Here is a 20,930-nt window from a genome sequence, read left to right as displayed (position 1 = left end):
TAAAGGACTCACTAAGGGTTTGGACTGCAAGGGTAGGCCTATCCTTATTGGAATTCCTATAAGACAGGCATTTGACCAGTAGAGGGCAGGGCAGCACAGTGCTGAAGGATAAAAACTGAATACCAAACGGTACATACTGTGTTTCTATAGCAACCCGGAACACTGGTTCAACTATGTATACTCTCAACCTTTTCTGATCTACCTTTACTGCAACTACAAATATTACTACTACTACTACTACTTTACTACAGGGTTTAACACGTCTCTCATTAATCAATATCCGTGCTGTATTCATGTCCATGTTTTGTCTTTTGCAATGAGTGTTTCCGTTGCTGTTATAATGACGTGAACTATCATGGTCTGATTGTGATTAGGGTTGTGTGAGTTGTTTATCTGTTGTCGCAGTGTGAGGTCTCATGTCATCAATCACACTGCGTTCCCACACATACTACTGTCAGAGACTCTATAGGCATTTATGATATAGACTTTAAATAGGTTAACGCAGTGATGAGACGTTCACACGTGTCACCATACTCTTTTTGGTATCATATTGCATCATCTTTAAAGCTGTTAAATACAGACATGGACTCTTCACACGAGCTGCATTGTTTTATTTTCACCGAACCCATTTTTACCAGGGTAGCGGCAGGGTAGCCTAGTGGTTAGAGTGTTGGACTAGTAACCAAAAGGTTGCAAGTTCATATCCCGAGCTGACAAGGTACAAGGTATCTGTCGTTCTGCCCCTGAACAGGCAGTTAACCCACTGTTCCTAGACTGTCATTGAAAATAAGAATTTGTTCTTAAATGACTTGCCTAGTTAAATAAAGGTAAAATAAAAAACCAGCTAAGACAATGAGGCCACAATCAAGCAACAGTTGTGATTTGAAACCATCAGGAAAGTTAGCTCTTCTTCTCTGTTTTTCTCTCTGTAGATCTCTCGCCACCGGAGGAACCAGTCTCAGCATAACATTGGTGAAGCCGTAGAGACTCCTGTGAGTATGACAGGCCACCATAAAGAACTGTCAGGATGGGCAGAAATCAGTTTGGGTTATTATACTCTGTTACTATATGGCTGTTATTAGCTATTATACTACACTAAATATTGTTCACTATAAATATGTTTCTGCACTTTTCATTCCGCTGGCCTATTTGACTTAAAATAAGTATATTTATTTGGTTGATACTGATAAAATAGAATGTGTCTGATTGGAATATTTATGTGACATTGATTGATAATATCTCTTCAAGGATAAATGTTACGTGTATTTCAGGTTGTTTTGAATGGTGAATATTTGAATAAAGCCAAAATATCCGAAGGAGGCAAAAAACTGAGGAAGAATTGGACTTCAACTTGGGTAGTCCTGGACACGGATAAACTTCTGTTTTATAAAGACAGCAAGCAAGAAGCCCTGACAAATTTGGTAGGTTTTTGCAAGATCCTCACACCCTTACTCATACTCTCTCTCTCTCTCTCTCTCTCTCTCTCTCTCTCTCTCTCTCTCTCTCTTTCTTTTTCTCTTACTCTCTCACTCTTTCTCTCTTTCTCTCTTACACAAACACAGTAAAGTACAAAGTGATGGTTCAGTGAAGTACAAAGTGATGGTTCAGTAAAGTACAAAGTGATGGTTCAGTGAAGTACACGGTGAAGGTTCAGGAAAGTAAAAAGTGATGGTTCAGTAAAGTACAAAGTGATGGTTCAGTAAAGTACAAAGTGATGGTTCAGTAAAGTACAAAGTGATGGTTCAGTAAACTACAAAGTGATGGATCAGTAAAGTACAAAGTGATTTTTTATTTGATTTATTTCACCTTTATTTAACCAGGTAGGCCAGAGAACAAGTTCTCATTTACAACTGCAACCTTGATAAAGCACAGCAGTGCGACACAAACAACAACACAGAGTTACACATGGAATAACCAAACATACAGTCAATAACACAATAGAAAAAAAGTCTGTATACAGTGTGTGCAAATTGAGGTAAGATAAGGGAGGTAAGTCAATAAATAGGCCATAGTGGCGAAATAATTACAATTTAGCTATTAAACACTGGAGTGATAGATGTGCAAAAGATGAATGTGCAAGTAGAGATACTGGGGTGCAAAGGAGAAAAAAAAATAACAGTATGGGGATGAGGTAGTTGGATGGGCTATTTACAGATGGGCTATGGTTCAGTAAAGTAAAGTAAAAAAGTAATGGTTTAGTAAAGTACAAAGGGATGGTTCAGTAAAGTACAAAGTGATGGTTCAGTAAAGTAAACAGTGACGACATTAGGTTGTGTTATAACCATCTGAATACGAGGGATCAATGTTCAATTACAGCCACAAATCAGCTTTCTAAGGGATTGCCAATAAGCATTACGAGTACCAATGTTGAGTGAACATTTACATTTTCATTTAATTGTTATATTTCTTAAACTGGCAAATTTACTTTAGCTTTGATCCCATGGCATAGAACTCAATGAAAATGCAATGAGCAACTGTTTACCCCCTTGTGAAGAGGACTGCATAGTGTGTGTGTGTGTGTGTGTGTGTGTGTGTGTGTGTGTGTGTGTGTGTGTGTGTGTGTGTGTGTGTGTGTGTGTGTGTGTGTGTGTGTGTGTGTGTGTGTGTGTGTGTGTGTGTGTGTGTGTGTGTGTGTGTACATATACAGTACATATATATCTGTGTCTGTCTATGTGTGTAGTACGTGACTTTAATCCAGAGAGCGAGAGAGAGAGGTAGGAGCGAGAGAGAGAGAGAGAGAGAGAGAGAGAGAGGTAAGAGAGAGAGGGTGGGTGGTGGGATTCTAAAATGAGCTGGCCATGCTTTTTGATGAAGCTCAGAGGACTTAATCAAAGCCCTCTCTATTACTGAGCCCCACCAGGGCAACGTTCTGTCAGACTCTGTCCAATAGTTCATTATGGGCAAGAGAGGCATTTCCACATATATTGACATATCTCACCCTTTTCCGATGAAAAACTGAAATAGTGGTTACAGTGGAGGGCTGGGTGGTGTTATGAAGAAGTACAATTTCGTAATTTGTTAGTCTTTGTTTTAGAGTAGAATAAACAGTTTGTTAATGTCTTGTGTTATCATTTGGTCGCTGTCGACAGTATTTAGGTTTATGTCTGAATATACACGATGTCATCATCATCATATGAACTCAGGATATGATCTCACCTGCAGCGTGTACATAGTTCTTTAAGAAGAGTTATTTATTGACTAGAAACTAGAACGCTCAAATCATCCAACTAAAACAAGTGTAGTTTACTATGACTGAAGCAGGTACTGGAAGTCAAATATCACCCGATTTGTCCAATACTGTACCTGTTAGCCATGGTAGTTCATTGAGTCTTCAGGGTTCAGTCTATTCGATGCTGATCATGAGGGATCTCAGTGAGCATCTTCCATTGGTCTAAAATGGCTTGGTTACTGTTGGTTGTGACAATGTACTGCAGTACTATATTGTAATACTATTGCAGAATATCCTTATCATCTTAATTTTCTACTGCATCTTTCAATGATTTCACCAGTTTTTAGATTGTTTAATCTTGCTGAGACCACGACAGGGAATTATATCTAAATGATGACTGGATAGATAAATAAATAGGACAGGTGAATAAATGGATAGATAAATAAATAGGACAGGTGAATAAATGGATAGATAAATAAATAGGACAGGTGAATAAATGGATAGATAAATAAATAGATAAATAAATAGGACAGGTGAATAAATGGATAGATAAAGACGGAAGAACAAATGGATGGAGAGATGAAGGGATAAAACAAGGTTATGTTGGACTGATTGGTAAAGGAATGAATGTATGGTTGAAGGGGTGGATGGTGTGTGTGATATTCTCTGATATTCAGATTTGAATAGAAGAGAAGTTGATCAAGGTGCCATTAATTAACCTCTACAGGATTGGTGGGTCCCCCGCGGGACTGTTGAGCTAACGTAGGCTAATGTGATTAGCATGAGGTTGTAAGTAACAAGAACATTTCCCAGGACATAGCCCTATCTGATATTGGCATAAAGCTTAACTTATTGTTAATCTAACTGCACTGTCAATTTACAGTAGCTATTACAATAAAATAATTCCATGCTATTGTTTGAGGAGAGTGCACAGTTATGAACTTGAAAATGTATGTGTAAAATGCACATTTGGGCAGTCTTGATTAAACATTTTGAACAGAAATGCAATGATTCATTTGATCAGTCTAAAATGTTGCACATACACTGCTGCCATCTGGTGTTCAAAATCTAAATTGCGCTTGGGCTGAAATAATACATTATGGCCTTTCTCTTGCATTTCAAAGATGCTGGTATTATCTTTTACCAGATCTAATGTGTTATATACTCCTACATTCATTTCACATTTGGGTATGTCAATTTAGGCAAACATTTACAAAGTGGGTGAAAAAAGTGAATTATAGATATACCTGTCCTTAATGCAACCGCTGTGTCAGATTTTTTTAAAAACTTGATGGAAAAAGTAAACCATACAATAATCTGAGACGGCGCTCAGAACAATCAAGTCAAAATAGCCACCATGTTGTAGTCAACATAAACCATAAATGACATGCTAAATATTCCCTTTCCTTTGATGATCTTCATCAGAATGCACTCCAAGGAATCCCAGGTCCACAATAAATGCTTGATCTGTTCGATAGTGTCCATTATTTATGTCCAATTAGCTACTTTTGTTTGCGCGTTTGGTATACATATCCAAACGCTCATTCTGGTCAGCGTTACGTCGGACAAAAACTTCAAAAAGTTATATTACAGGTCGAAGAAACATTTCAAACTAAGTACAAAATCAATCAGTAGGATGTTTTTATTATTAATCTTCAATAAGGTTCCAACCGGAGTATTCCTTCGTGTCTTCAGGAGCCATGGAACGCAGGTCGCTATCATGTGAAATGCACATGACCAGACAATGGCTGACTGCCAGACACCTGATTCATTCTGCTGTCATTCAGTCCCACAACACAGTAGAAGCCTCATTCAAATTGCCATAGATGGTTGACATCGAGTGGAAGCCCTAGGGAGTGCAACATCATTAATATCTCAAGGGGATTTCAATGGGAACTGTGTTGAGTACATACCAACCTCAGATTTCTCACTTCCTGTTTTGATTTCTCCTCAGGTTTTTGCCTGCCATATGAGTTCTGTTATACTCACAGACATCATTCAAACAGTTTTAGGAACGCCAGAGTGTTTTCTATCCAATACTAATAATAATATGCATATATTAGCAACTGAGACTGAGGAGCAGGCCGTTTACTTTGGGCACCTTATTCATCCAAGCTACTCAATACTGCCCCCCAGCCATAAGTAACAGCAGAGAAGTATACCAAGGTGTCATGCCCTCTAAATTTTTGTCTACGTAGTTGGGAAAAGTGGTCAAAACGGCAGCTGTTTTAAAAAGTTACAGAAAATGTTGATGCAGTCCCTGAAACAGCTGTAACATTTGATTGGTACCAGATAATGATGTTGTTATTTCAGATTTGAATAGCAGAGAAGTAGAGGAAGTTTGTCAAAGTGGTGAAATTACAGTCTCTGATTTGTGTCAAAAGTTGCATTGTTGCATTTACAGTGAATGGAAGTTGGAAGTAATGATATCTCATTAATGTGAATGAAAAATAAATACATAATGTTTTATAGTTTAAAAAGTATAAATAATATCAAAAAGTTGAATGCAAGCACTCTATTCCAGACCAGTCTGCACATTTTAAAGTTTGAATGGAATTTCTAGATTAAACGTTGTAAGAGGAGTAGCGTGCAGAAGAAGAAGAAGAAGTATGACGGAGATTTGAGTTAGGACATTTTCTTCTCAAGTGCCACCTAATACTAGAGAAAATGCAACACATGCACATTCTCATCTTACAGCATGATGACAAAAAAGTGCTAATAACAAACAGGAATCAGAAGATCTGTCTCTGCTCTTGGGCAGATTGCTTCCATTTGTTCATTAATCGTGATTCATAACAAATATCTGGCCAAGATAGTGATAGCTGTACCCTGTTTGAAAACATGCCTTTATCCCATTCATAACACAGCAGTGAAACAACGTATTACTAACCACCTCTTATCCCTCTGTAGAAACCTGGATGCAGTCCTGATGGGATGGATCTCTGTGGGGCTGTGGCTGAATGGACAATGGAGAAGTCCAGCCGGAAGAACGTGCTTCAGGTATGGACATTTGGTTTATGTGTGAAGAGGATCAGTAGTTTACAATAAGACTGAGCAGCCTGCAGATTGTCTGCTTTGGTTTTTGAGGATGGGATGTTATTGAGTGCACTCGTTCCCTGATGATTCCTACAGATAATAGACTCAACTTCCTAAGACATTTGATACATTTTCATGAATCTTTGAGTCAACCACCTGTTCAGAAAAGACATTTGCATTTAGTCAGATTGCATTTGAAGGTGATGTCAGGCCAGCGTCTTACATCTCAAATGGCCTTTAGATTAGTAAATTAGACTCTTAAAATGTCACAGTACTATCTTCTTATTGCCTTTTGAAGATGATCTTTTGATAAAGGCTTAAGGCAGTAAAGCAAACTGATGATCGATTCATTGGCAGTGGCAGGGTAAGTTTTCATGGGGGGAAAAAAGCAGAGGGAAGAAATTCACTGATTACAGGAGAAAAGGAAGAGCAGATTGCTTAAGATACTTCATCGCTGCTGGTCGCTACTCTGCTGCACAGTATTTCAGCCCCAAAATCTTAATGCGGTGAAGATTAAAATGGGAATTACAGCATAATCTTAAGTAATCCAAGTTCTGACAACATTGTCAATCAACTCTAGGATTAAAGTTAAAATTAGCCCGGAAAGTTACTGTTAATTTTGCACCAATCAAGACACTGATTTACAATCTAAGAAATACCTCACAAAGATGTGCCTGTCAGATGGGTAGATGCTAGAATATAAATCTTTTTTTTCACCTATGTCTCTGCTCCCTGTATCCCTGTCTCCCAGAGAGATTCCTATTTCTAAGATATTTCATGGACTATGACATCATAACTGCTCGTTTGAACCACGTAAGCTAAGGGCCAGTTTACGGACTTGATGAGTTTGGCACTATTCCATATGGTGATCTCAAAAGGCCATTCACTTCATGTAGATTTGATATTGAGTAATTTAATGTTCCTGCAAAGTACCCAGTGGTTGACGACACAGACGTGACTCTCAACTTTAAACCTTGATTGGTGACATCAGGATATATTGCTTTCACTTCGGAGGAAGTCCAAAGTATCAAATGCACTAAATATATAGATCGAATGTGCTTCCAATCAAAAGTCCAAATATGACAATGAGTCTCAGCTCAATGGATACTGTAATCAAATATACACTGCTGAAAAAAATAAACTTTTTTCTTTACATAGTTGAATGTGCTGACAACAAAATCACACAAAAATGATCAATGGAAATCAAATGTATCAACCCATGGAGGTCTGGATTTGGAATCACACTCAAAATTAAAGTGGAAAACCACACTACAGGCTGATCCAACTTTGATGTAATGTCCTTAAAACAAGTCAAAATGAGGCTCAGTAGTGTGTGTGGCCTCCACGTGCCTGTATGACCTCCCTACAACGCCTGGGCATGCTCCTGATGAGGTGGCGGATGGTCTCCTGAGGGATCTCCTCCCAGACCTGGACTAAAGCATCCACCAACTCCTGGACAGTCTGTGGTGCAACGTGGCGTTGGTGGATGGAGCGAGACATGATGTCTCAGATGTGCTCAATTGGATTCAGGTCTGGGGAACGGGCAGGCCAGTCCATAGCATCAATGCCTTCCTCTTGCAGGAACTGCTGACACACTCCAGCCACATGAGGTCTAGCATTGTCTTGCATTAGGAGGAACTCAGAGCCTACCGCACCAGCATATGGTCTCACAAGGGGTCTGAGGATCTCATCTCAGTACCTAATGGCAGTCAGGCTACCTCTGGCGAGCACATGGAGGGCTGTGCGGCCCCCTAAAGAAATGCCACCCCACACCATGACTGACCCACCGCCAAACCGGTCATGCTGGAGGATGTTGCAGGCAGCAGAACGTTCTCCACGGCGTCTCCAGACTCTGTCACGTCTGTCACATGTGCTCAGTGTGAACCTGCTTTCATCTGTGAAGAGCACAGGGCGCCAGTGGCGAATTTGCCAATCTTGGTGTTCTCTGGCAAATGCCAAACGTCCTGCACGGTGTTGGGCTGTAAGCACAACCCCCACCTGTGGACGTCGGGCCCTCATACCACCCTCATGGAGTCTGTTTCTGACCGTTTGAGCAGACACATGCACATTTGTGGCCTGCTGGTGGTCATTTTGCAGGGCTCTGGCAGTGCTCCTCCTGCTCCTCCTTGCCCTCCTACGGCCTCCTCCACATCTCCTGATGTACTGGCCTGTCTGCTGGTAGCGCCTCCATGCTCTGGACCCTACGCTGACAGACACAGCAAACCTTCTTGCCACAGCTCGCATTGATGTGCCATTCTGGATGAGCTGCACTACCTGAGCCACTTGTGTGGGTTGTAGACTCCGTCTCATGCTACCACTAGAGTGAAAGCACCGCCAGCATTCAAAAGTGACCAAAACATCAGCCAGGAAGCATAGGAACTGAGAAGTGGTCTGTGATCACCACCTGCACAACCACTACTTTATTGGGGGTGTCTTGTTAATTGCCTATAATTTCCACCTGTTGTCTATTCCATTTGCACAACAGCATGTGAAATTTATTGTCAATCAGTGTTGCTTCCTAAGTGGACAGTTTGATTTCACAGAAGTGTGATTGACTTGGAGTTACATTGTTTGTTTAAGTGTTCCCTTTATTTTTTTGAGCAGAGTACATGAAGCATTCTTATTTTTCACCCAGCGCTCTGCTATCTGTCACTTTTATTCTCTCTGAACCACCCAGTAAGGAAGTGTCCTCCCTGGATAATGTTGATATCCACAGGCTACCCAGCCAAAGATCACAGGGTCACGAACCTGAGAAATGTTGTGCCTCTCAGTCAGTCAGAGTTCACTTTCCTAAGACCTCAATGGCACCATCTGTTTTCCTCAGCAGTAGTGTTTCAGATCAGCGACATGACTGCCGGAAAACCTGTTCTTCCTAGAGGAAGTTATGGGTAAAACGATAGAGGAGAGCTGGAACGGATCCTTTAAGGCAGGGGTTCCCAAACGTTGTCACTCAGGCCCCCCCTTTCAACATCTCGCCCCCAACGTTCTACATCCACAAGCATTGTTCATGACACAATCTGTTCACACCCCTCTTCTGAGCGGAGAGAAAATGTTGCGCAGGTTTAAGGCTTATTTCCTGCAATTCTACACATTTTGTCATCGATCAATCAATCAAATGTATTTATAAAGCCCTTTTTACATCAGCCGATGTCACAAAGTGCTATACAGAAACCCAGCCTAAAACCCCAAACAGCGACCAATGCAATGCAGGGTTTCAGAGAAAATGTTGCAGTATTTTAGCTAATTTTCTTGCAATTCTATAAATGTTCTATACATGTCTAATGTGTATTCATGTGATATTTGAGTAAATCAAACATTACAACCAAATCTATGGGAAAAGAAACCATGCTGACATGGGCTAGTTGATCTGGACATTTCTGGCAAATTATAAATAGTCCCTTATGGTATGTAATGACTGATATGGCAAGAGGAAAACACCAAAAGTAAGTTGCAAAAGTAACTTTCAAAAGTAAGTTGAAAGCCGGACTGAGTTCCTTAACAAACAAAAAAAAGGCTCCCCACAGCTTGGGAACCACTTCCTCAAGGCAACGCCCACCTGATATTTTCTTCTATCTAAAGTTGAAAGTTTAGTGAATGTGTGATCAACTGAGGAAGTGGTTCAATAACTCTATGGCGGTCCTGCAAGAGGATGATCATGGTTAGAAGAGCGCTCTGGTTTGGCTCGAGGGCAGCTGAAGGAAAAGTAATCGTTTGGAAATACAGTGGGACAAAAAAGTATTTAGTCAGCCACCAATTGTGCAAGTTCTCCCACTTAAAAAGATGAGAGAAGCCTGTAATTTTCATCATAGGTACACTTCAACTATGACAGACAAAATGAGGAAAAAAAATCCAGAAAATCACATTGTTGGATTTTTAATGAATTTATTTGCAAATTATGGTGGAAAATAAGTATTTGATCAATAACAAAAGTTTATCTCAATACTTTGTTATATACCCTTTGTTGGCAATGACATAGGTCAAACGTTTTCTGTAAGTCTTCACAAGGTTTTCACACACTGTTGCTGGTATTTTGGCCCATTCCTCCATGCAGATCTCCTCTAGAGCAGTGATGTTTTGGGGCTGTTGCTGGGCAACATGGACTTTCAACTCCCTCCAAAGATTTTCTATGGGGTTGAGATCTGGAGACTGGCTAGGCCACTCCAGGACCTTGAAATGCTTCTTACGATGCCACTCCTTCGTTGCCCGGGCGGTGTGTTTGGGATCATTGTCATGCTGAACGACCCAGCCACGTTTCATCTTCAATGCCCTTGCTGACAGGAGGTTTTCACTCAAAATCTCACGATACATGGCCCCATTCATTCTTTCCTTTACACTGATCAGTGGTCCTGGTCCCTTTAGAGAAAAACAGCCCCAAAGCATGATGTTTCCAACCCCATGCGTCACAGTAGGTATGGTGTTCTTTGGATGCAACTCAGCATTCTTTGTCCTCCAAACACGACGAGTTGAGTTTTTACCAAAAAGTTATATTTTGGTTTCATCTGACCATTTGACATTCTTCCAATCTTCTTCTGGATCATCCAAATGCTCTCTAGCAAACTTCAGACGGGCCTGGACATGTACTGGCTTAAACAGGGGGACACGTCTGGCACTGCAGGATTTGAGTCCCTGGCTGTGTAGTGTGTTACTGATGGTAGGCTTTGTTACTTTGGTCCCAGCTCTCTGCAGGTCATTCACTCGGTCCCACCGTGTGGTTCTGGGATTTTTGCTCACCTTTCTTGTGATCAATTTGATCCCACGGGGTGAGATCTTGCGTGGAGCCTCAGATCGAGGGAGATTATCAGTGGTCTTGTATGTCTTCCATTTCCTAATAATTGCTCCCACAGTTGATTTCTTCAAACCAAGCTGCTTACCTATTGCAGATTCAGTCTTCCCACCCTGGTGCAGGTCTACAATTTTGTTTCTGGTGTCCTTTGACAGCTCTTTGGTCTTGGCCATAGTGGAGTTTGGAGTGTGACTGTTTGAGGTTGTGGACAGGTGTCTTTTATACTGATAACAAGTTCAAACAGGTGCCATTAATACAGGTAACGAGTGGCGGACAGAGGAGCCTCTTAAAGAAGAAGTTACAGGTCTGTGAGAGCCAGAAATCTTGCTTGTTTGTTATTGACCAAATACTTATTTTCCAGCATAATTTGCAAATAAATTCATAAAAAATCCTACAATGTGATTTTCTGGATTTTTTCCCCCTCATTTTGTCTGTCATAGTTGAAATGTAGCTATGATGAAAATTACAGGCCTCTCTCATCTTTTTAAGTGGGAGAACTTGCACAATTGGTGGCTGACTAAATACTTTTTTGCCCCACTGTAGGTGTTCATGTTATTTATCTACCCAGTTTATCCCCTTTTTTCTTCATGTTTTTCTTTCTTTTTTTCTTTATTATCTTTATCATTGTTGAAAGACAGTTGGTGGTCAGGTCTTTCAGATTCCACAAGGAAAGGAAAGAGGATGGGAATGGAGGACGGTGTTATTGAGGCCATTGTCATCCAAAGTATTTATTCAGCTGCAGGGTCCTTTGCAGGGACAGATGTTCCTCAGCGTTCCCTTCACCTCCTCACTCATCAAAATCATAATCCTTGTTTATGAATAGATGGATATTGTTCTTCGTGATTCACTATTGCAATTCCAGGAGCTTTAGGAAGGAGGGACACTGGTTACTCCCCACTCCAGCTTAGTGACACACTTGGTAAATAACCCTCACATGGTCTCTACAGATGAGATTTTTAAAATAATACCATGGTTCCCGTCAGCATTATCACTAACACAGCGTTGACTAAGTGAAAAGTAATGTTGCAGAAACACAGAGAGGGGAGCTCTGATCTTTGTACTTGGACACCTGAGGGAGCCCCGTATCTCGTGTCATACACACTGAAAGAATGCACACTGAAAGAACACAGTTCCAAACTGTTGTCACTTCTTGTGACATCACATGAGGATAGACAAGAAATACACATATCAGACTGCATTATGAGATAAGTCATTGTTCGTCACAAAGCTGCCGTATGAAGGTTGTTTTGTTTTGTCATTTAGCAGACGTTCTTATCCAGAGCGACTTACAGTAGTGAGTGCATACGTTTTTTTAAACTTTTTTGTACTGCGTTCACTGAAGAACAAAGATTGTTTAAACTTCACTCTTTGTACAGTGGCAAAAACCAAACCATTTGAAGAGGCAGAGATGTAAGCGGGAACAGAAAAAGCTTGGGGAACCCCAAACCAGACCACCTATCAGGCTAACACTGTCCGATCAAAGCCAGATACAATGAGCAGAGCTCTGTATTCTAAACTGGAGTGTTGAGCTAACTTATGTGAATTCTTGAGTGGTGTCATACTGAAAATAATATTTCAAAATGTCTGGAGACCAAGAATGGAAATAGCTGCACACTGTCTTTATAAGCAATTGATAAGAATTTCAACCCATATTTTTTTTAATAACTATCGTCAGCATTGATGAAAGCAGACAGTCTGTTTGAAAAGGACTAACGACTCAAAGTGTCTCCCGCGAGGCTAATAAAGCCAGACATATCTCTGACGTTGCTCAACAAATAAAAAGGAGCACAACTTTGAATAAGTGGTCATGCATTTTTCATGCTTTTCTGCATATCTAAGTGTTTGAGTCTGGCTTGAGTGAGTTAAAAGCAAATAACAAAAGGAGCAGAAAAGTCCAAAATTGCATCAACTCCTCTAGTAGAGAGACAAACAGTAGGGTAGTGTCAAAGGCGTCTGGTTTTATCCACGGGCCGCTTCTACGGAGTCGTCGACAGCAGCATCCTTCTCTCATTACTAATTGATTCTTTGGAGGTTTGGGCGACTTTCGCTATGAGCCTCCTGTACCCTATCTTGTCTGACAAACATGGTTCTCATAGTCATAATGTGGAAAAACAAACTCAAAAAACATCCATGGAGAGAGGACAGAAACAACTGGGAGGATGAAATAGAGCCCGGGGCTAGAAAATAATGAGTCCATTTCAGTGGAGGAGCTTTAACCTGCCACCGCCCCAAAAAACATTGCTTGTCTTGACTAATCAACAGGAAAGTTTAATATTATTGCGAAAGACTCGTAATCACGTCCGAGAAGTATGAAGCATCCTTCTGAGTGTCGAAGGTGAATCATACTGTGAGGAAGAGGGTGGGTGACTGCGTTGAGGTTAGCACAATTTATGATCTTCGGTTTTCTGAATGAGCCTCAACCTTTCTAAAGTTCAGTCAGATTGACAACTGTCTTGACTCTTGTTACACCAACACAGAAAGACCAAACAACCCTGAGGTGAAGGAGATGTATGTGGAGTAGATAAGAATAGCTGGATTGATTACACGGATCAATGAATATATTCACTACTTTAAAAAAGTGAAAGATCAGCGCAGTAGATGTTCAGAGCAGGTTGTAGTTTGTAGTATTTTTAGTAGTAGTAGTCCGGTGTCTACTGGTCCGCTGATCCGGGGATGTAATCGTACAAATCTGTTGACCTGACTAGTTTAATACCCTTCTGTTTTAAGCTCACAGTGCCTGATTGCTTCCAGATGACCAGCCTCGATTTCCTCGGTTGTGAATAGGAGTGGCTCACTCCCAAAATGGACATCGCATCACACACAGATAGAGAGATCCTCTCAGACACAGACTGTGCTTCTACTAGCCAACACTACTTTAGTGAGGTCTAGGACCTATGACCTGTGGTTAAACCCAATAGGAAGCTCCTACCTTCCATAGTGTTGATGATAGTGGGCATCAGCCAACAACTAGTCATTTATTTAAAAAAATACAGCCTATACTAGAATGTTAATGGGAAAGTTAGTCGGGGGAAAATAGCAATATCCAGACCATTTCATTCACCTCTCATATTCCTTCATCCACCTCCCTCTTGTTCTCTTGTGCTTCCGGCTGGAGGGCAGAGACATTCACCATATTGTAGCGATGCAGGTCTCCGCGGTGTCAGAGCTGTGGGAGTCTGGAGCTGTTGAACAGTGTTATCATACAGTAAGCAGCGTTTCACACACTGCACAGGGGTTGATATGCTTGGGAGTGTCTTTGTGATTAGTGTTATGGTTAATGGTCTAGGAGGATGGCTAAGGGTTACATGGAAAAAAATTATAAGGCAGTCATCATTTTTATTTATTTTATTTACATGGTTTGTGGGTAAAATGTTTCAGGGATGAATAAAAATCAAGAGACTAGATATACAGATCGCAGTACCACTTCACTTCAGAGCTCAGCATAAAAGAGTAATAACATGGTAAAAAAGTGGAGATGTAACTGCCATTTTATACTGAGCTGGAAAGTCATCTAAGTGCTATCCATACCTTTAAAAAGACAACATTAGAAGAGTTCTACCAGAACACGGAGGGACAAACCGACATGCCTTCATCTCATAGCAAAACAAAATAAAAGCCTATTATTTGAATAGTTTGATGTACAATAATACCACTTCCCTACTTAAAGCCTTAAAGAGTTAATTCTAGCCATCCCGGATCCGGGATCGTGAATACAGCCTCAAGCTCATTACCATAACGCAACGTTAACTATTCATGAAAATCGCAAATGAAATGAAATAAATTTGCTAGCTCTCAAGCTTAGCCTTTTGTTAACAACACTGTCATCTCAGATTTTCAAAATATGCTTTTCAACCATAGCAAAACAAGCATTTGTGTAAGATTATTGATAGCTAGCGTAGCATTTAGCGTAGCATTCAGCATGCAACATTTTCACAAAAACAAGAAAAGCATTCAAATAAAATCATTTACCTTTGAAGAACTTCAGATGTTTTCAATGAGGAGACTCCCAGTTAGATAGCAAATGTTCAGTTTTTCCAAAAATATTATTTGTTTAGGACAAATCGCTCTGTTTTGTTCATCATGTTTAGCTACGAAAAAAAACGTATATCCAGGAGTGTAATTATACCCGCAGCTCATTAGCATAACACAACGTTAACTATTCATGAAAATCGCAAATGAAATGAAATTAATATGCAAGCTCTCAAGCTTAGCCTTTTGTTAACAACACTGTCATCTCAGATTTTCAAAATATGCTTCTCAACCATAGCAAAACAAGCATTTGTGTAACAGTATTCATAGCTAGCGTAGCATTTAGCGTTAGCACCAGCAGGCAACATTTTCACAAAAACCAGAAAAGGATTCAAATAAAATAATTTACCTTTGAAGAACTTTGGATGTTTTCAATGAGGAGACTCTCAGTTAGATAGCAAATGTTCAGTTTTTCCTGAAAGATTATTTGCTTAGGAGAAATCGCTCCGTTTGGTGCGTCACGTTTGGCTACCAAAAAAAAACAAAAATTCAGTCATCAAAACGCCAAACTTTTTTCCAAATTAACTCCATAATATCGACTGAAACATGGTAAACGTTGTTTAGAATCAATCCTCAAGGCGTTTTTCACATATCTCTTCGATGATATATCGTTCGTGGAAGTGTGCGTTCCCCTCTGAATCTCATGGGAAAATGCCTCCAGTTGAAGATTACGCACCAATTTAGACAAAGGACACCGGGCGGACCCCTGGTAAATGTAGTCTCTTATGGCCAATCTTCCAATGATATGCCTACAAATACGTCACAATGCTGCAGACAACTTGGGGAAACGACAGAAAGGGCAGGCTCATTCCTGGCGCACTCACAGCCATATAAGGAGACAATGGAAAACAGAGCCTCAAAAATTCTGCTCATTTCCTGTTTGAAGTTTCATCTTGGTTTCGCCTATAGCATGAGTTCTGTGGCACTCACAGATAATATCTTTGCAGTTTTGGAAACGTCAGAGTGTTTTCTTTCCAAAGCTGTCAATTATATGCATAGTCGAGCATCTTTTCGTGACAAAATATTGCGCTTAAAATGGGCACGTTTTTTTATCCATAAATTAAAAGAGCGCCCCCTATATCCAAGAAGTTAAACACAAATACTTTATGACAACAGAATCACAACATCACAGAATCAGAATCACATCACAACAGTCCCAGATTAACATTGAAACACTAGCTGTCATCTGAGTCTTGACCCCGAGAAGACATGGTCAGGTTCACCATGTCAGTCCATCATCTGGTCACCCCCCCCCCTGGTGCACAATTGACCCAGCTTCGTCCGTGTTAGGGGAAGGTTTGGCCGGGGTAGGCCCCTTTATCATTGTAAATAAGAGTGTGTTCCTAACTGACATACCTAGTTAACTAAATGAAATAAAAGTATTGCATCAGCATTGCTTTTAGGTGACTGTGCTGTTGTCACTTACCTTCGTAATGTTCCTTTTGAAGTGAGTCTCTGGGGACTTAATCTGTTGAAATGACCGTTTCTCTCTGGGAGTTCTCTTGTGGTGTGGCCCTTCATCCTCAAAGCTGCTTACATTGAAGTGGGCATTAATTCATTTTTTTCAGAGAAACAGTGAAAGTATAGTGTGTGTTAAGCGCCAGAACGGTGGAAGGATTTAAACCTCCAACAGCAGATTGCCTTGGAGATTAAATTTAGAAATAAACATCAGTTCAGTTAAACCATAGGACTTAATTCTAGCCAGACATACATCACACAATGTTATACCTTTCCTTTGTTTAGAGATGAAGCATCGCAATAAGTTCGGGTCATGGAGCAAAGAGAAGTGAACAGAGCCATTTGTGGGTGATGAATTGTGGGGAATTACAATTTCTAGCAAATGATGGAACATCCTCATCACAACTGTCACCTTGGCCTTCAATAACTCAGCAGTACATTACGGCATTAACATTTGTGCTCAGGTCAGACCTGAAGAAGAAGTACCAACACAGAGATTCTTTTATTTCACACCATTTCCTCTTTTATTGTAAGTACTTATCTTTCTGTGAACTATATCGTTGCAGTTTTGACACATCTACAAATATTTTGTTGCAAATTGGAAATAATTAACTTGGCAAAATAGAATGCTTCAAAGTTGCATTGTTCCTTTATGAGGGGCCATAATTAATGTTTAATTTAAGAGCCACATGCAAATGTAAAGGCACAAATGGCAGTCGCCTCTCTCCTCCGCTGTACATATTTAAATATTAATGGCTCCAGTCGAAAGAAAGCCCAGACATTCAACACCCTCTTTATTAAGAAATGTGATCAAATATAAACATGTATTTCCTATTCTTTTTCATTTCTAAAAGTAAAACATTACATTGCACTACATTTCACTTAGTCAAAATACACAGGAAAGCTTTGACTTGTTTTGTATAGTTACAAGGAGCTGAATATATTCTATATATAATATATTCTCTGAATAGAAGTCATACTCTTTATATGCAGTTATTGTACTGTGATATGAACATCATTGGCTCAGTTTTCCATTGCATTGTCAAAACTGATTATCTACTATAATACCTCACATTTTAATAACAGTCATGCATTCAAATGAAACTATTGGTCTGTTTGTTATGAAGATCATTGTTATTTGGCGGGCATAAACTATGCAATTAATCTTTTCTAGCCTGGACCTCCAACACTGTCTGTAGTGTTCTCTAGCCTGCACCTCCAACACTGTCTGTAGTGTTCTCTAGCCGGCACCTCCAACACTGTCTGTAGTGTTCTCTAGCCGGCACCTCCAACACTGTCTGTAGTGTTCTCTAGCCGGCACCTCCAACACAGTCTGTAGTGTTCTCTAGCCTGCACCTCCTACACTGTCTGTAGTGTTCTCTAGCCTGCACCTCCAACACTGTCTGTAGTGTTCTCTAGCCGGCACCTCCAACACTGTCTGTAGTGTTCTCTAGCCTGCACCTCCAACACAGTCTGTAGTGTTCTCTAGTCGGCACCTCCGACACTGTCTGTAGTGTTCTCTGTAGTGTTCTCTAGCACCTCCAACACAGCACCTCCAACACTGTCTGTAGTGTTCTCTAGCCGGCACCTCCAACACAGTCTGTAGTGTTCTCTAGCCTGCACCTCCTACACTGTCTGTAGTGTTCTCTAGCCTGCACCTCCAACACTGTCTGTAGTGTTCTCTAGCCGGCACCTCCAACACTGTCTGTAGTGTTCTCTAGCCTGCACCTCCAACACAGTCTGTAGTGTTCTCTAGTCGGCACCTCCAACACTGTCTGTAGTGTTCTCTAGCCTGCACCTCCAACACTGTCTGTAGTGTTCTCTAGCCTGCACCTCCAACACAGTCTGTAGTGTTCTCTAGTCGGCACCTCCAACACTGTCTGTAGTGTTCTCTAGCCTGCACCTCCAATACTGTCTGTAGTGTTCTCTAGCTGGCGCATTGATATAAGGAGCTGTTGGGGGATCTGCTTTCATGTAGATTAGCATCTCCTGTAAAACATTTGCCTGACAATAAAAAGACCATGATAATTAAAATCTCCAAACCCTTAGTTCAGGAGCCCCGGCGCATGTCAGGATTAGAATAATATCAAGGCGTATTAATGAGTTTGCGTCCCAGCGAACCTACAGCTCAATATGAGCCTGATGACAGAGAGGTGGTGCCCTACTGTACCTTTGTGTCGTCTCAGATTAGGACAGCTGACGTGTGAACATGGAGGCTGGACAGGGCCCTGTTTAGTTAAAGGAGCTTATCTCCATTTTTCATGAACAGAAGGAATAGACAGGGAGCGTCTGCCGTCATGTCTCCTCGCTGCTTCAGATAATCTTTCATGCATCTTTGACCGTGCAGCTCCTTAAAAAAAAAATGTGTTTGATATATTTTTAACCAGTTTGCTCTCCCTTTTTGATTAAACTTCAGAGGGAAGAGTCTGTCTTATCAGGAAGTCAGATAGACTTTGGTGTAAGCCAGACATTTCAATAGAAGGCTTCCGTTTCTAAGATGACAGAAGAAAAGGACATAATGTTCAGGATGCTTTTCTGTATGAGGATCCCACAGACTACACGTTAAATCCTGAGTCTTAAACCCCAATACGAAGATGATTGTAGGCTATTGGACTTCATCAGAGATTACAAGTTGGAGGGACCAGTTGGAGGGACCAGTTAGTAAACGTTCACTAATATTGGTTTCCTCTTTCAAGGACTAGGCTTTTAGGCCTAGGATTTTAATTTGACATCCATGCACATAATTCAAAAAATCTGTCCAAATCTCCCTACGAAATCAATGATTTACAGTGGCTTGCGAAAGTATTCACCCCCTCTTGGCATTTTTCCTATTTTGTTGCCTTACAACCTGGAATTAAAATCCATTTTGGGGGGGGTTGTATCATTTGATTTACACAACATGCCTACCACTTTGAAGATGCAAAATATTTTTTTATTGTGAAACAAACAAGAAATAAGACAAAAATACAGAAAACTTGAGCGTGCATAACTATTCCCCCCCCAAAGTCAATACATTGTAGAGCCACCTTACGCAGCAATTACAGCTGCAAAACTCTTGGGGTATGTCTCTATAAGCTTGGCACATCTAGCCACTGGGATTTTTGCCCATTCTTCAAGGCAAAACTGCTCCAGCTTCTTCAAGTTGGTTGGGTTCTGCTGGTTTACAGATTCTCAATTGGATTTAGGTCTGGGCTTTGACAAGGCCATTCCAAGACATTTAAATGTTTCTCCTTAAACCACTCGAGTGTTGCTTTAGCAGTATGCTTAGAATCATTGTCCTGCTGGAAGGTGAACCTCCATCCCAGCTTAAATCTCTGGAAGACAAACAGGTTTCCCTCAAGAATTTCCCTGTATTTAGCACCATCCATCATTCCTTCAATTCTGACCAGTTTCCCAGTCCCTGTCGATGAAAAACATCCCCACAGTAAAGCATGGTGGTGGCAGCATCATGCTGTGGGGATGGTATTCTCGGGGTGATGAGAGGTGTTGGGTTTGCACCAGACATAGCTTTTTCCTTGATGGCCAAAAAGCTCAATTTTATTCTCATCTGACCAGAGTACCTTCTTACATATGTTTGGAGAGTCTCCCACATGCCCTTTGGCGAACACCAAAAGTATTTGCTTATTTTTTTCATTAAGCAATGGCTTTTTCTGGCCACTCTTCCATAAAGCCCAGCTCTGTGGAGTGTACGGCTTAAAATGGTCCTATGGACAGATTCTCCAATCTCCGCTGTGGAGCTTTGCAGCTCCTTCAGGGTTATCTTTGGTTTCTTTGTTGCCTCTCTGAATAATGGCCTCCTTGCCTGGTCCATGAGTTTTGGTGGGCGGCCCTTTCTTGGCAGGTTTGTGGTGGTGCCATATTATTTCCATTGTTTTAATAATGGATTTAATGGTGCTCCGTGGGATGTTCAAAGTTTATGATATTTTTTTATAACCCAACCCTGATCTGTACTTCTCCACAACTTTAACCCTGACCTGTTTGGAGTGCTCCTTGGTCTTCATGGTGTCGCTTGCTTGGTGGTGCCCCTTGCTTAGTAGTGTGGCAGACTCTGGGGCCTTTCAGAACAGGTGTATATATACTGAGATCATGTGACAGATCATGTGACACTTAGATTGCACACAGGTGGACTTTATTTAACTAATAATATGACTTCTGAAGGTAATTGGTTGCACCAGATCTTATTTAGGGGCTTCATAGTAAAGGGGGTGAATACATATACACTCACCACTTTTCAGTTTTTTTATTTTTCATTTTTTGAGACAAGTTATTGTTTCATTTCACTTCACCAATTTGGACTACTTTCTGTATGTCCATTACATGAAATCCAAATAAAAATCCATTTCAATTACAGGTTGTAATGCAACATAATAGGAAAAATGCCAAGGGGATGAATACTTTTGCAAGGCACTGTATGTGAAAGGTGGAGAGTAGAGAACACAATAGTGTATTTTAGGG

At 40.7% G+C, this 20,930-nt stretch overlaps 1 protein-coding gene across 4 annotated transcripts in view; it reads left to right on the top strand.

The window, feature by feature from the left end:
- LOC112225647 (rho GTPase-activating protein 15) overlaps nucleotides 1-20,930 on the top strand; it is a 69,622-nt gene that overhangs the window by 6,523 nt on the left and 42,169 nt on the right. For all 4 annotated transcript variants that reach the window (XM_024389771.2, XM_024389770.2, XM_024389772.1 and 1 more), the window contains exons 3-5: nucleotides 933-992; nucleotides 1,272-1,421; nucleotides 6,080-6,169. In XM_024389771.2, coding sequence (XP_024245539.1) covers nucleotides 933-992; nucleotides 1,272-1,421; nucleotides 6,080-6,169 — 300 coding nt within the window. The remainder of the gene's footprint in view (nucleotides 1-932; nucleotides 993-1,271; nucleotides 1,422-6,079; nucleotides 6,170-20,930) is intronic.

The sequence above is a fragment of the Oncorhynchus tshawytscha genome, linkage group LG26 (genome assembly GCF_018296145.1).
Source record: "Oncorhynchus tshawytscha isolate Ot180627B linkage group LG26, Otsh_v2.0, whole genome shotgun sequence".
Classification (NCBI taxonomy): domain Eukaryota; kingdom Metazoa; phylum Chordata; class Actinopteri; order Salmoniformes; family Salmonidae; genus Oncorhynchus; species Oncorhynchus tshawytscha.
This window is presented reverse-complemented; position numbering and strand designations above follow the sequence as displayed.